At 41.2% G+C, this 15,567-nt stretch overlaps 1 protein-coding gene across 6 annotated transcripts in view; it reads left to right on the top strand.

Annotated features, from left to right (window-relative positions):
* The first annotated feature begins 650 nt into the window (after positions 1–650).
* The window catches only part of COG2 (component of oligomeric golgi complex 2), a 52,467-nt gene continuing 37,550 nt past the window's right edge, over positions 651–15,567 (top strand). For 2 of the 6 annotated variants that reach the window (XM_045391835.2, XM_005539802.4), the window contains exon 1: positions 651–963. In XM_045391835.2, the coding sequence (XP_045247770.1) occupies positions 886–963 (78 nt within the window). In that variant the 5' untranslated portion in view covers positions 651–885. Of the gene's footprint in view, positions 964–1,206; positions 1,403–2,762; positions 2,882–15,567 lie in introns of those variants that run through there. The other 4 variants (XM_045391836.2, XM_005539803.4, XM_073998840.1 and 1 more) reach the window with 2 other exon arrangements.

Below are 15,567 nucleotides of genomic sequence, written 5' to 3'. Positions count from 1 at the left end.
GCCAGGTCCAGTGCTAGGGAGTAGAGCGTTTTGGATTCTATGCCCACATTTTTTTTTTTTTTAATTTGACCAGTTTTTCCAGTTGAGATACTTGAAATACAAAGTCTCATGGTGAGGTCTTGTCCTCTGCTGTCCCATTCCTTTTTATGAGCCATCATGGCGTCAATCTTATCTCTAAGGAGAAAAATTGGGAGGAGAGGCCTAGATTCCCCAATAGAAGCAGGAAGGAAAAGTTTGCAGAATGAAGTGTGAAGCGAGGTTTGTGGTTTGAGTCATCAGAATGTCAAGGAGAAAAGAAGAAAAATGAATCATCATCATTTGACCACGGTATTTACAGCTAGCGGAAGGGACAAGAGGAGAAAAAAGCAAGGGAGGAGAAAAAGGAAGCACATCTCAGAATAAAATTGGGGTGGGTGGGGGGAGGAGGAGGAAGACAGTCTGAGAAATTGGTTTGGTTGCACCGCTACTGGCCACAACACAAAAATGTGTCCATTCCTGGTTAAAATTAAAAATAAATATGCTTGCACGTGTATTTGTCTGCTGTGTTTAATCAGATAGCGAGGCACTCCTTTAAGCCCCTTGAAGACCCAAAGTTGCGCTCAGAGACTGCCCACCTGGAACGGAGCCAGAGCTTGAACAGGGAGCGGCTCAGAGTACCCAAAGCTGCCTAGCTGACCACATTCTTCTCTATGAGTTCCCAGTAACGGAGCCCAGTGGAGGAGACGCTACACTTCTCTGTGGGTGCAGAGGCTAAGGGCGGGGGTCTCCATAGAGGCGTCAGCGCCCACCAGCAGCAGTAACCGCGCACAGGGAGGTGAAGAATGCGACCAGTGATACGTCCAACCTGGAAAACGGGCCTGAGAACCAAAGGGCCAACTTCTGGCCATGCATAACGAAGCGGAGCAATCTCAGAGGAGAAGGCACTGGAAAAGCGTTGCAGGTCAATTTTTCCCAGCAGAAACGGTAGGCTGGGAGGGAGACCCGCTCACCCCTTTTGACCCACCCCTGCAGCTCAGCCACGCTTCCTAGGGAGGTGGGCAGCCTCGCAGTAGCCCGCGCGAGGATGCAGTGCCGCCCTCCGCCGCATGAGGGCAGCACGGCCTAGCCGGCGCAGCAGTGGCGGCCCCCGTGGCCCTCTTGGCCAGAGCCAGGCGCAGGCCGGCTTGCGGTGCCGTCGTTCATTGGCCGCGGCGCGGGCGCTGCCATGTTGGCGGAAGCGGACCCCCCTGTGCCGTGGAAACTGGCGGTGGCCGCGGCCGCCGAGTCCGTCTGCGCATCCTCCTGCGTTTTCTCCCTTGGATCTTGGCACTGAGAGGCGGTGGCCGGCGGGATGGAGAAAAGTAGGATGAACCTGCCCAAGGGGCCGGACACGCTCTGCTTCGACAAGGACGAGTTCATGAAGGTGCGCGCGGCCTCCGCTCCCCGAAGCCCGGCCATGGGGGTGCCTCTGCCCTGTGCCCTCTGGGGCCCTCTCTTCGGGCTGCTGCTTCTACCCGCGCACGCTCCGTATCTGGTCCTCCTCCGAGACCTCGCTGCACTTCGCAATGAGTCTTTTGGCCTCAGGTTTGGCAGGTGCAGCCTGGAGAAAGCACTTCTGTAAAATCGTGCATGTTACATGAAAAGGCCTGAAAGTTCTGGGCAAGTGGTTTTGAGCTGAATGTCAAAGCCTCTGTTACCCGTTCCTGTTACCGTGCAGTGCAGTCAGATTGCCAGTCCCCTTGTCGGAAAGAAGCTTGTTGACCGGGGTCTTGGAGCTCATGAAGTGTGTGTTGAATAAATCCCTGAGCCCACGTACTTTCCTAGGGACTCGGGTTGGAAAGAAAAAGAACTTAACCTGAAGTTTTGCTTAACATTCAGCTAAAGCTTCCGGAATGGGATCTTTAGAAGCTTAGAACATTCTTACTGACTTGCAGTACGACAAAGCAAACCATTACTCTTTAAAGAAGTTGCTCTACTTCTTTTTACATGATGCATTTGAAGAAGTTGGTAGTTGTAGGTCGTAAACTTAGAGAAAAGAAATATAAACTGAAAACACTTCACTGATGATAAAGTTCATCAGGCGCAACCTTGAAAATGGCCAGGCTTTGAGTGAGAGCTAGGAGGAGCTTTGCCTATCTATTTGGTGTAACCCTCTGGGTCTGCACTTAAACCATTCAAAAAATGTTTATATTTAATTTCCTGAGGACTAGGAGTTTTGACACCACTTAGTAGCTGCTTTCAGTGTTAAAAAGCGAAAAGTTTTAGCTTGTTAGTAGACACCTACAATTTTGAGCAAGTGAGTTGAAATCTCTTACTCTGCCTTTCTTGGTGACTTAAAATGTTTTCTATTTTTCTAGAATAGCCTATCTCTTTTTGATAATATTTGCATTCAGATTACATCTCCAAAGCTCTGTTGTTGTTTTTTTAAGTATATCTGTATCTTCTCCAGTGTGACCATACCATTTTTAATATGTAGGACTTACCTATACCCAGGAATAATGTACCTAATTCTTGTAAGTGATATTCCTATTAGACCACTGTACTAAAAGGTGTAACTTCATTAGGATGTCTGAAAGAATGTACAGAATCAACTCATTGATCTAGAAACCCTTTGTTTCGCCCACTGGGTAAGAGCTACCCTGAAATGAGGGTGGAAAGAAACAGCTAAGGGTACATGCTGGGGAGAGGTGCCCTGGAAGAGGAAAGGCCACACACAGAGATCGGGGGCGTTATTGACGTCAAGAATCTCGGAGTACAGAATAATCTCAGCTTGTCCATCTCTTGATTTCTTAAGGCTCAACACCAGCATCTTCTCTGACTCACTAACCCCACCACCTTTCCCACTCTGAGTTGACAGAATGCCTTTGGTATATGCAGCTTCAGTAAGTGAAATCACAGAAATGTAAGTTCTAAAATAGAACTTAGAGTGCAAACGGGGTGGGGGAGGGTGGCTGGAATGCCAGCAATTGCATATTTCGTGGCTCTATGAATATGCCGTACATTTTATAGTGCTTATAAAAGTGACAACATACATAGAAGAAAATACATAGAACAGCCGTTCTGTGTAAAATGTTGTTGATTTTTTAGGTGGAGCTTGAAGATAAAGGTTATTTGCAATTTGTGTTTCCTTAAACATATGTAACTATATATAAGTTACACTTCCATGGCAGAAAGGATGGTTGGAACATTTATCCAGGATATATTTCTGTGTTTGTGTCTCATTCAACACATTTTGTAATTGGATAGGTTTTGTGCGTGTGAGAAGGTTGGGATATGACATTTGCGTTGGGAGATTTGAGACTGCTTGAAAATCCAGTCAGTTGATGGGAAACTGCGTTTAGGTTGCCATAGATCGTAGCAGTTGTTTAATCAGTGGGCATTCCATGACCACCTGCTATGTGCCAGGCAACAGTCTAGACATGAAGGTATAGGGATAAGTGAGATATGTTTTTTAGCTCTCTAGCATGGTAGATAGGAAGGACATGTGTGCCAAGAAACAGCACTTAGTCCACAGTGGCTAGCATGTGGAAGGATGGCCAGGAAAGAGACTGGGAAAGTAGAAAGTTAGATGAGATGGGATTGATTGCAAGTTGCATTGGGCCTTGTATACTACACTGATGAATTTGCACTTGGTGCAATATTCGTTGTGGAGTTATAGTCAGGTTAAAAGCAGGAAATGGCATGATCATATATGTTGCAATTGGAACTGACTGGTAGCAGGAGGCTACTTAAAAAGTTATTTCAGTGGTTTTTATGAGATCTGAGAAATACAGGAGGGGATAGTTTGTGAAAAATATTACGTAAATGATCAAAAAGCAGGAGTGGCAGATGAACAAATCACTTGAGGGGTCAAAGGTGGTGGTGGCATGATGCTGTTGACTTTGTCAGCTTAATAAAAGTATATACGCTGAGCAATATAGAGTGCATTTCTATAAAAAAAAAAAATTAGCCAGGTGTGGTGGCACATACCTGTAGTCCCAGCTACTTGGGAGGCTGAGGTGGGAGGATTACCTGAGCCTGTGGAGGTCAAGGCTGCAGTGAGCCAGGATTGCAGCAGTGAGCCAGGATTGCAGCACTGCACTTCAGCCTGGGCAACAGAGCGAGACCCCATCAAAAAAGAAAAGAAAAGAAAAGAAAAAGTACTAACACTCTTAGAGAGGGTTGACAATGGGTAGATGAATTAGGATGTAAGTTACTGGTAGTAGGAGAGAGGTTGTAGGCTAACAGGGATAACTTAAACCCACTTACCTAGGTGTGCTGTGGAAATCACATCCTGTCTCACATATGACTTCATCTGTTTTACAGAAAAAATAGAGGCCATCAAACGGCAGCTCCTTCATCTTGCTGACAACAACCTCATTCTTGCATTTGTACCTGTTCTCACTCCCATCGTTAACCTGTTGTGTAGGGCAGTGGTCCCCAACCTTTTTGACACTTTTGGAAGACAATTTTTCCATGAACCAGGGGTGCAGGGGATGGTTTTGGGATGATTCAAGCACATTACATTTATTGTGCACTTTATTTCTATAATTATTACATTGTAATACATAATGAAATAATTATACAACTCACCGTAGTGTAGAATCAGTGGGAGCCCTGAGCTTGTTTTCTTGCAACTAGACAGTCCCATCTGGGGGTGGTGGGAGACAGTGACAGATCATTCAGCATTAGGTTCTCATAAGGAGTGCCTAACCTAGACCCATTGCGTGTGCAGTTCACAGTAGGGTCCACGCTCCTATGAGAACCTAGTGCCGCCACTGATCTGACAGGAGGCGGAGCTCTGATACAGAGTGGCTGTAAATACACGCTGCGCTCCTCCTGCTGTGCCGTCCGGTTCCTGACAGGTAGTTGGGGACCCCAGTAGGGGTCTTTCCTTCCTCCGGAGGTCTGCCTCCCATGCTTGGATCCGGTGCCCTCTCCCTTCTCAGGACCCTGTTATTCCCACCCTCTCCACACCCCTTTCCATTGGCTTTCATACACACTCCTGTTTTGGTTTCTTCTACTGGACCCTCCAACCTCCAGTTAAAGCCCCTCACTCTGTTCCATCTCACAGCCAAATGCTTAAGGGTTGTCTTTACTTTCTCTCCCTTCACTCTTAAATTCACTTCATTCTGGCTTCTGGACCCATCATTCCACTAAAGACTTCTCACCAAAGTTAACTAGATGGAAGTTGATACGCCAGCCCTTTTCTGCCTCCTTCCCTGACCTCAGTAGACCAAATGCTTCCTTCATTTGCTTTCTGCAACTTGGTGCTTTCTGGTTTTCTTTTGGCTTCTCTGGTCTCCTTGTCTCTTTTGCATAATCATTCTCCTCCTCCTAACCATTAACTGGTGGGTTATGGACTCAGCCACATGTCTGTTCCTTTTCACATGCTGTGCACTTTTCCCCAGGTGACCCACTTCATGCAGCTTCAGTGACCACGTGTAGACAGGTGAAAGGTTCATACTTCTGGCCCAGATATCTTCGATCTGCAACCTCATGTGCACAGCACCTTGACATCTCTTCTTGGCCATCTCTGTGGCACCTCAAACTCGGCGTATTTAAAACTGAATTTGTGGGGGGAAGATGAAAAAACACAACCTCCTCTCAAACCTAGCTCTCTTCTGGTATTACCTATCTCAGGTAATACTAGACCTGAGGTCATCCATCCATCTGGTTGTGAGTCAGAAAACCAGGAGTCGTCCTTGATAACACCTCTCTCCTTCACATTCTTCAAATCCAATCTGTTACTAAACCTTAGGATTTCACTTCCCAAATATCTCTGAAATTTGTCTACTTCTCTCCATCTCCTCTTTTCCCACTTTCTGACTCATCGTTATCTTTGGCCATTATAATCTAGTGGCTTCTTACTATAGTCCCCTGGCATCCATTCTTGCCTTTTTCTAGTCCATGTTCTACATCACAGGCAGGGTGCCCTTTTCAAAACGCATCTTGGTGCTTTTATGTAACAGGTGCTTGTATGTAATCAGACTGCCACCTATGTACACCATGAAGACATGAGAAAGCATTTTCCAGAACATTTGGAAGTATTCCAGAGCAGCTTGTTGCATTGATGGACAGTTTCTATTGATTAGTAGCTATCTTGGTTATCAGATTGAAAAAACATAGTGTATGTAGACTTGAGTACTATCTGGTTTCAGGCATTGACCAGGGGTCTTGGAATGTATCTCCCTCAGATAAGGGGACCCCTTACTGTAGTTCTGAGGCTGCTCTGTATTCTAAGTGTGTGAATAGGGAATATTGAAACAGGAGGTGTGTCCAAGAGAATAATGCCTGGCTGATTGAATAGCAGTGACCTGGAGATGTGGGCCCCAGTTTCAGCTCTGCTGACCACTCACGTGTGATTTTGTGCAAATCACTGGCCTCTGTGGGCTTGTGTCCTCATTTGTGTCATGGGGTGATGCTTATCTCAGTACTCTTTGCAGTGTTTCTGGCTCTTGTCATTTTATGTTTCTGCGAATAAAGAAACTTACAGTTGCCCCTCAGTAGCCGCAGAGGATTGATTCCAGGACATCTCCCACCCCTTCACAGATAGCAAAATCCGCAAATGCTCAAGACCCTCTTGTAAATGGTGTAGTATTTGCATATAACCTACTTACATGCTCTGGAATACTTTAAATCACCTCTAGATCACGTACACTACCTAATACAGTGTAAATCGTTGTTATACTGTATTTTTATTTGCGTTACTTTTTATTTTTTACTTTTTTTTTTAAAGAGTCTCTTCAATTCATGGCTGGTTGAATTAGACGGTGTGGAATGCCTGGATACAGAGGTATAGTTGTAGTAGATTCTTCCCATTTGCAGATAAAGAAACTGAGGTCCAGAGTTGTTGTGACTTCCCCCAAAGTCACACAACTAACTGGGGCAACTCAGGGCCCTTACCTCCTGACTCCCAGGCTTCAGTACTGGAAAAATAATCGTGTCATGCTTTCCTTTCTAGATGGTAGGAACTTTGGAATGTGTGATTTTGAATACTAAGAACAGCCCCAAAATATTGCATAGTCCCTATGCTAAAGCACACGCATTTTATCAGTAGGGACAAGATTGAGGGTCATCACTTATTTAAAACAAATTGTAACCCATCTAGTGATCTGGACTCTTGGCCTGCAGATGAGATACAGGAGAGCGGATGTGGGTGTGAAAGCCGCACAGCCCAGTGTTGCTGAGTGCCCGGCACAGCGTGTGCCATCATTTCACAGCAACTAAAATGCTGACCTTACAGGTTCATGGTTTCATTTTCAGTCTTCATGAAAAGCTTGAATTATCTTTGGCTTCAGTTTGCAACAGAAATAAAGAATATATTTGAGACTGATTGTTACAAAATTTTCTAATTACCCACATGTGGAGCAATTTCCTAATGTGAAATACTTTTCTTGATGGTATGAGATCAGTACCATTGGACATACACAGTTTATTCAGTTGGCCATTGGTAAAAAGAAGTTCTTTGGTATGCAAAAAAAAAAAGAAAAAGAAAAAGCTTTCTGAGCAGTTGTGGCTTTCGATTTTGTAAGTCACTTTTTGCAATATTATACAATGTATTTCTTGAATAAAATGTTGAACTCATGGTCCCTTGAGTTTTTATTACTTGGGATAGTTGTTCAAAGTTAGATAAGCATGATGTAAATAGATCTTTGTTGTTTAACTAGTCATATAGCATTTAACATCAAATTTCTGTGAAGATTTTACTAAACAAATTAATCACAAACGGAGGCTTGGGCTTCCTCAGGTGTCCCTAAAACACCCACAGCAATGAGCACTTCAGAATGAGATCATTCTGCTTAAGCGCTCAAGAAATTAAGTTGAGAAAGTAAGCTGAAAGGCCACATAGATTATCATTAGTGTTAGTTACATTGGGGTAAAAAGGAGAAAGAAAGAGAAGAAATCAGCTGGGACAGAGCACAAATATTTGTTAAAGGGAAGGGACAGGTTATAGGTTTTCTTTGCCTTCTCATAAATACGTCAAACCCAGGTACAGTATTGAACAGAGGATTTAGACATAAAATTGATGAATCCATTGAAACATAATAAGTTATTTAGCACTTAAGTGCTACTATTTCATACACCTTCTAAGATCATCTGTCCATAGATGCTGGAAAGCACTTTAGCATCCATTTTGAATTTCTCAAGCTTCAGAAATTTGGTAACCAAATAAAGGTTTAGAATGAGCCTTGGGAGACACGAGTTCCAGACTAACTGGGTCGTGTGTCCGTGGGGCCACCCTGCACCGGGGACAGCCCTAGGTTGAGGGCAGGGGCTGGAGGGAAGAGCTCCAGGGACGTTTTTGCCCAGAGCTTGCTGTTGTGAGGAAGGGTTCCCTTCCCACAGTCTCCCGTGGCTGGTGCCTTCGTGGCATTCAGATCTCGGCTCAGATACTGCTCCGTAAGGGTCTTCTATCCCCTTTTCACCACTCACTTTCATAGGGTTCCATTTTATTTTCTTTGTAGCAGTTACCACTATTCATAATGTTTGTTTGTTTACATGTTGATTTTCTCATTTCTCCATTGGAATATATGCTCCTTGAGAACAGGAATGTTGTCTTCGCTTTTCATTGCTGTGCCCCCTGTAATTACAGTAGTGCCTGAGTCACCCTGTGAATCTTTATTTATTTATTGGATTTATTGGGCTTATTTCATTGTGGTTTTATTTTTGTTACTTATTTATTTTATTTTATTTTAGATTCAGGAAGTGCATGTGCAGGTTTGTTACGTGGTTATGGTGTGTAATGGTGAGGTTTGTGCTTCTAGTGTAGTCATCACCCAGATAGTGAATGTTGTACCCAATAGGTAATTTTTCAGCCCTCATCTTCCTCCAACCCTTCCCCTTTTGAATCCCCAGTGTCTATTAATTCCGTCTTTATGTCCACATGTACCCATCATTTATGTCCCACTTAGAAGGGAGATGATGTGGTATTTGACTTTCTGAGTTAGTTCATTTAGGATAGTGACCTCCAGCTCTTTCCATGTTGCTGCAAAAGACACGATTTCATCTTTTTATGGCTGCATAGTATTCTATGGTATATATGTACCACATTTTCTTTTTACATTCTCACCAACAGTGTATAAGCATTCCTCTTTCTCACGTCCAGTGTTGTTTTTTGACTTTTTAATAAAAGCTGTTCTGATTGGTGTTAGATGGTATCTCATTGTGATTTTAATTTGCATTTCTCTGATGATTAGTTACATTGGACATTTTTTCATATGTTTGTTGGCTGCTTGTATGTCTTCTTTTGAGAAATGTCTGTTCATGTCCTTTGCCCACTTTTTAGTGGAGTTACTTGTGTTTTTCTTGTTGATTTGTTAAAGTCCCATGTAGACTCTGGATATTAGTCTTTTGTTGCATGTATAATTTCCATATGTTTTCTTCCATTCTGTAGATTGCTTGTTTACTCTGCTGTTTCTTTTGCTCTGCAGAGCTTTTTAGTTTAATGAAGTCTCATGTGTCTGTTTTTGTTTTTGTTGCATCTGCTTTGAGGTCTTAGTCATAAATCCTTTGCCTAGGCCAATGTCTAGAAGAATTTTTCCTAGGTTTTCTTCTAGAATTTTTATAGTTTCAGGTCTTACATTTAAGTTTTTAATCCATCTTGATTTAATTTTTATATATGGTGAGAAATATGGGTCCAGTTTCATTTTTCTGCATGTAGTGAATATTTAATGTTTATCAAATATGCAGGGGCATTTATTCTTATCTGTTGATCCTTTGTCTTAAAGAATGGTTTGAAACACACAGACATATAGGAGCTCATACTAATCTTTTATGACTTTCCACCTATAGTTTATTTAATCCACAGTTTAGCACATAATATTTTGTGTTGGTATCTATCTCAATGAGACTGAACATGTTTTGAGGGCAGAGATCGTGTCTTCAGCTTGGTGTTCCCTCTTAGTGTAGCACCTCCCATCATTATGAATACAGAATGATGTCTGGGGGATTTGGGTTCTGTCCCAGCTGCAGTAGCTGATGATTTGATAGTTTTCTATATTTGGGGAACATTTTACTTTTTGGCATTCAGCATGAGGCAGCTTGGAGAATTTTGGTCTTTCTGTTAAAAGTTCTATGAAATTTTCTCAGTGTTAAGGATATTGATATTTGGGTCTCAGGCAAGCTTTAAATGATTACTTCCCCAGTTCTCTTGTGTTAGTCGTTGTTTGCCATCCTTGTGTGCAAGTAGTTATTAAAACAGCTAAACTTTTAAACTTTATTTGGTTTTAAATTTGATTGTCACGACTATTCTAGTTAATGGTTCTTAAGTTTTCCACAGCTGGTTTGTTTTGCTGTCTTATTATCCTGTATATGATTTGTTAGTCAACTTCTAGCTGTTTGGGGCATTTGTACTTTACCTGGGTTTAAGTCAGAAATATCTCTGAGTATAAAGAGAAATGATTTTTCTTTTAATTTCTGGGCTTACAGACCATAATTCTTGACTTCTTCCAGCTTTTTCAGACATAGGCATATATATTTTAACAAGAAAAAAGTCTACTTTTAAAAATATTGCTTTTTAACTAAAATAGCTTATTTTCAAAAAGTGGATACTATTCTATTCAGGTAAAAAAAGTTTATCTACCTTAGTATTTTTTAATTAATAGACTATTTTTTGGAGCAGTTTTAGTTTTATAGAAAAATTGAGCAGAAAGCACAGAGGTCCCATCTATCCCGTCTCGCCTCCCCCTTCACAGTTTCTCCTAGTAACATCTTGCTTTAGTATCTTACCTTTGTTACAATTGATGAACCAATATTGAGGCATTATTTTTAACTGAAGTGCCATAGTTTTTATTAAGAGTTCATTCTTTGTGTTCTACATTGGATGGATTTTAATAAGTGCATAGTGTCATGTATCCACTATTACAGTATCATGCAGAACAGTTTCACTGCTTTACAAATCCCTTGTGCTCTGCCTGTCCATTCTTCCCCTTCTCTCGGCACCCTCCGCACCCCCAGCACCCTCCCATCCCTAACCCCAGGCAACTACTGATCTCTTTAGTCTCCATATTTTTGCTATTTCCTGAATATCATGTATGTAGTTGGAGTCATACAGTATATATAGCCTTTTCAGATTGGCTTCTTTCACTTAGAAATATACATTTAAGATTCCTCCGTGTCTTTGTGGCTTGATATAGCTCATCTCTTTTTATTGCTGAGTAACGTTCCGTGTATGGATATGCCACAGTTTGTTCATCTGTTTACCTATTAAAAGAAATCATATTTGCTTCCAAGTTTTGGCAGTTAGAATAAGGCTGCTATAAACATTCACATTCAGGTTTTTGTATGGACATACATTTTCAACTCATTTGGCTAAATAAGGAGCACAATTGGTAAGACTCTGTTTAGTTTTGTAAGAAGCTGCCAAGCTGTCTTCCAAAGTGACTTCCATTTTGCATTCTTCCCAGAGTTCCTACTGCTCCATAACCTCAGAAGCATTTGGTACTGTCAATGTTTTGGATTTTAGTCATTCTGTTCATTAGTGTCTTGTTTTAATTTGCAGTTCCCTAATAATAACTCACGTTGAGCATTTTTTCAGATCTTTTGCTCATTTTAAAATTAGGTTTGATTTCATACTGCTTGCCCACCCCAGCTTTATTTAGGTATGATTGTCAAATAAAAATTGTATGACAAATAAAAATTATATACAGTGTGATGATTTGATAATGTGTATACATTGTGAAATAATTACCATAATCAAGGTAGTGTATTCATCATCTCACATAGTTAACCCCCTCTTTTTATAGTGAGAACACTTAAGATCTACTCTCAGCACGTTTCAAGAATACAGTATATTATTAACTATAGTCATCATGCTATACATTAGAACTCCAGAATTTATTTATCTTATAACTGGAAGTTTATATCATTTGACATTACTCCCAACCCCAGTCCCCATTCTCCAGCACCTAGTAACCACAATCCTACTTTTTGTTTCAATGAGTTTGACTTCTTTATTTTTTGTTTTTTGTTTTTGTTTTTGTTTTTTTGGAGACAGAGTCTCGCTCTGTTACCCAGGGAAGAGTGCAGTGGCATCATCTTGGCTCACTGCAACCTCCGCCTCCCAGGCTCAAGTGATTCTCATGCCTCAGCCTCCCAAGTAGCTGGGATTACAGGTGCATGCCACCACGCCGGGCTAATTTTTGTATTTTTAGTGGAGATGGAGTTTCGCCATGTTGGCCAGGCTGGTCTTGAACTCCCAACCTCAGGTGAACCACCCACTTCAGCCTCTCAAAGCGCTGGCATTACAGGCGTGAGCCACTGTGCCCAGCCAGAGTTTGACTTTAGATTCTATGAAGACACTTCATATTAGTGAGTGTCTAATTTTGTGTTGCTAAAACAGAATACTTGGGACTGGATAATTTATAAACTATAGAAGTTTATGTGGCTCATATTTTTGGAGGTTGGGAAGTTCAAGTCAAGAGGCCGAATCTGGTGAAGGCTTTCTTGCTGTGTCGAAATGAGGTGTAGAGCATCATGTGGCAGAGATTGGATAGGAGGAGCATGCAAGAACAAGAGAGGGCTGAACTCACTTTTATAACCCTCTCTCAAAAATGAATCCACTTGCATGGTAACAGCTTGAATACATTCATGAGGACAAAGCCCTCACGACCACTTCTTAAAGGTCTCCTCTCATGAACTCTTGTATTGGAGATTCAATTTTCTTGTATGTTTAAGTTCTTTGTAGACTCTGGATATTAGCCTTTTGTCAGATGGATAGATAGCAAAAATTTTCTCCCATTCTGTAGGTTGCCTGTTCACTCTGATGATAGTTTCTTTTGCTGTGCAGAAGCTCTTTAGTTTAATTAGGTTCCATTTGTCAGTTTTGGCTTTTGCTGCCATTGCTTTTGGTGTTTTGAACATGAAGTCTGCCCATGACTATGTCCTGAATGGTATTGCCTAGGTTTTCTTCTAGGATTTTTATGGTTTTAGGTCTTATGTTTAAGTCTTTAATCCATCTTAAGTTGATTTTTGTATAAGGTGTAAGGAAGGGGTCCAGTTTCAGTTTTCTGCATATGGCTAGCCAGTTTTCCCAACAGCATTTATTAAATAGGGAATCTTTTCTCCATTGCTTGTGTCAGGTTTGTCAAAGATCAGATGATTGTAGATGTGTGGTGTTATTTCTGAGGCCTCTGTTCTGTTCCAGTGGTATATATATATCTGTTTTGGTACCAATACCATACTATTTTGGTTACTGTAGCCTTGTAGTATAGTTTGAAGTCAGGTAGTGTGATGCCTCCAGCTTTCTTCTTTTTGCTTAGGGTTGTCTTGGCTATGCGGGCTCTTCTTTGAGATGAGTTTTTTCCAATTCTGTGAAAAAAGTCAATGGTAGCTTGATGGGGATAGCATTGAATCTGTAAATTACTTTGGGCAGTATGGCCATTTTCACGATACTGATTCTTCCTATCCATGAACATGGAATGTTTTTCCATTTGTTTGTGTCCTCTCTTATTTCTTTCAGCAGCAGTTTGTAGTTCTTGAAGAGGTCTTTCACATCCCTTGTAGGTTGTATTCCTAGGTATTTTATTATCTTAGTAGCAGTTGTGAATGGGAGTTCACTCAGGATTTGGCTCTCTGTCTGTTATTGGTGTATTGGAATGTTTGTGATTTTTGCACATTGATTTTGTATCCTGAGACTTTGCTGAAGTTGCTTATCAGCTTAAGGAGATTTTAGGCTGAGACAATGGGGTTTTCTTTTTTTTTTTTTTTTTCCATTTTTTTTTTTTAATTTATTTATTATTATTATACTTTAAGTTGTAGGGTACATGTGCATAACGTGCAGGTTTGTTACATATGTATACTTGTGCCTTGTTGGTGTGCTGCACCCATCAACTCGTCATTTACATCAGGTATAACTCCCAATGCAATCCCTCCCCCCTCCCCCCTCCCCCCTCCCCATGATAGGCCCCGGTGTGAGATGTTCCCCTTCCTGAGTCCAAGTGATCTCAGACAATGGGGTTTTCTAAATATGCAATCATGTCATCTGCAAACAGAGACAATTTGACTTCCTCTCTTCCTATTTGAATACCCTTTATTTCTTTCTCTTGCCTGATTACCCTGGCCAGAACATCCAATACTATGTTGAATAGAAGTGGTGAGAGAGGACTCCTTGTCTTGTGCCAGTTTTCAAAGGGAGTGCTTCCAGTTTTTGCCCATTCAGTATGATATTGGTGGTGGGTTTGTCGTAAATAGCTCTCATTATTTTGAGATACGTTCCATCAATACCTAGTTTATTGAGAGTTTTTAGCACGACGGGGTGTTGAATTTTGACAAAGGCCTTTTCTGCATCTATTGAGATAATGTTTTGGTTTTTGTCATTAGTTCTGTTTATGTGATGGTTTACGTTTATTGATTTGCGTATGTTGAACCAGCCTTGCATCCCAGGGATGAAGCCAACTTGATTGTGGTGGATAAGCTTTTTGATGTGCTGCTGGATTTGGTTTGCCAGCATTTTATTGAGGATTTTTGCATTGATGTTCATCAAAAATATTGGCCTGAAATTTTCTTTTTTTGTTGTGTTTCTGCCAGGTTTTGGTATCAGGATGATGCTGGCCTCATAAAATGAGTTAGGGAGGATTCCCTCTTTTTCTGTTGTTTGGAATAGTTTCAGAAGGAATAGTACCAGCTCCTCTTTGTACCTCTGGTGGAATTCAGCTATTAATCCATCTGGTCCTGGACTTTTTTTGGTTGGTATGCTATTAATTGCTGCCTCAATTTCAGAACTTGTTATTGGTCTATTCAGGGATTCGACTTCTTCCTGGTTTAGCCTTGGAAGGTTGTATGTGTCCGGGAATTTATCCATTTCTTCTAGATTTTCTAGTTTATTCGCCTAGAGGTGTTTATAGTGTTCTCTGATGGTAGTCTGTATTTCTGTGGGATTGGGGGTAATATCCCCTTTATCATTTTTTATTGCATCTATTTGAATCTTCTCTCGTTTCTTATTTATTGGTCTGGCTAGAGGTCTATCTATTTTGTTGATCTTTTCAAAAAACCAACTCCTGGTTTCATTGGTTCATTGATTTTTTTTGAAGAATTTTTCGTGTCTCTATCTCCTTCAGTTCTGCTCTGATCTTAGTTATTTCTTGTCTTCTGCTAGCTTTTGAATTTGTTTGCTGTTGCTTCTCCAGTTCTTTTAATTTTGATGTTAGGGTGTCAATTTTAGATCTTTCCTGCTTTCTCTTGTGGGCATTTAGTGCTACAAAGCTCCCTCTACACACTGCTTTAAATGTGTCCCAGAGATTCTGGTATGTTGTGTCTTCATTCTCGTTGGTTTCAAAGAACATCTTTATTTCTGCCTTCATTTCATTATTTACCCAGTAGTCATTCTGGAGCAGGTTGTTCAGTTTCCATGTAGTTGTGCGGTTTTGAGTGAGTTTCTTAATCCTGAGTTCTAATTTGATTGCTCTGTGATCTGAGAGACTGTTATGATTTTTATTCTTTTGCATTTGCTGAGGAGTGTTTCACTTCCAGTTACGTGGCCAATTTTATAATAAGTGCAGTGCACTGCTGAGAAGAATGTATATTCTGTTGATTTGGGGTGGAGAGTTCTGTAGATATCTATTAGGTCCTCTTGATCCAGAACTGAGTTCAAGTCCTGAATATCCTTGT

The sequence above is a fragment of the Macaca fascicularis genome, chromosome 1 (genome assembly GCF_037993035.2).
Source record: "Macaca fascicularis isolate 582-1 chromosome 1, T2T-MFA8v1.1".
Classification (NCBI taxonomy): Eukaryota; Metazoa; Chordata; class Mammalia; order Primates; family Cercopithecidae; genus Macaca; species Macaca fascicularis.
The sequence above is the reverse complement of the archived record's forward strand: the minus strand, read 5'-3'. Positions and strand labels throughout refer to the sequence as shown.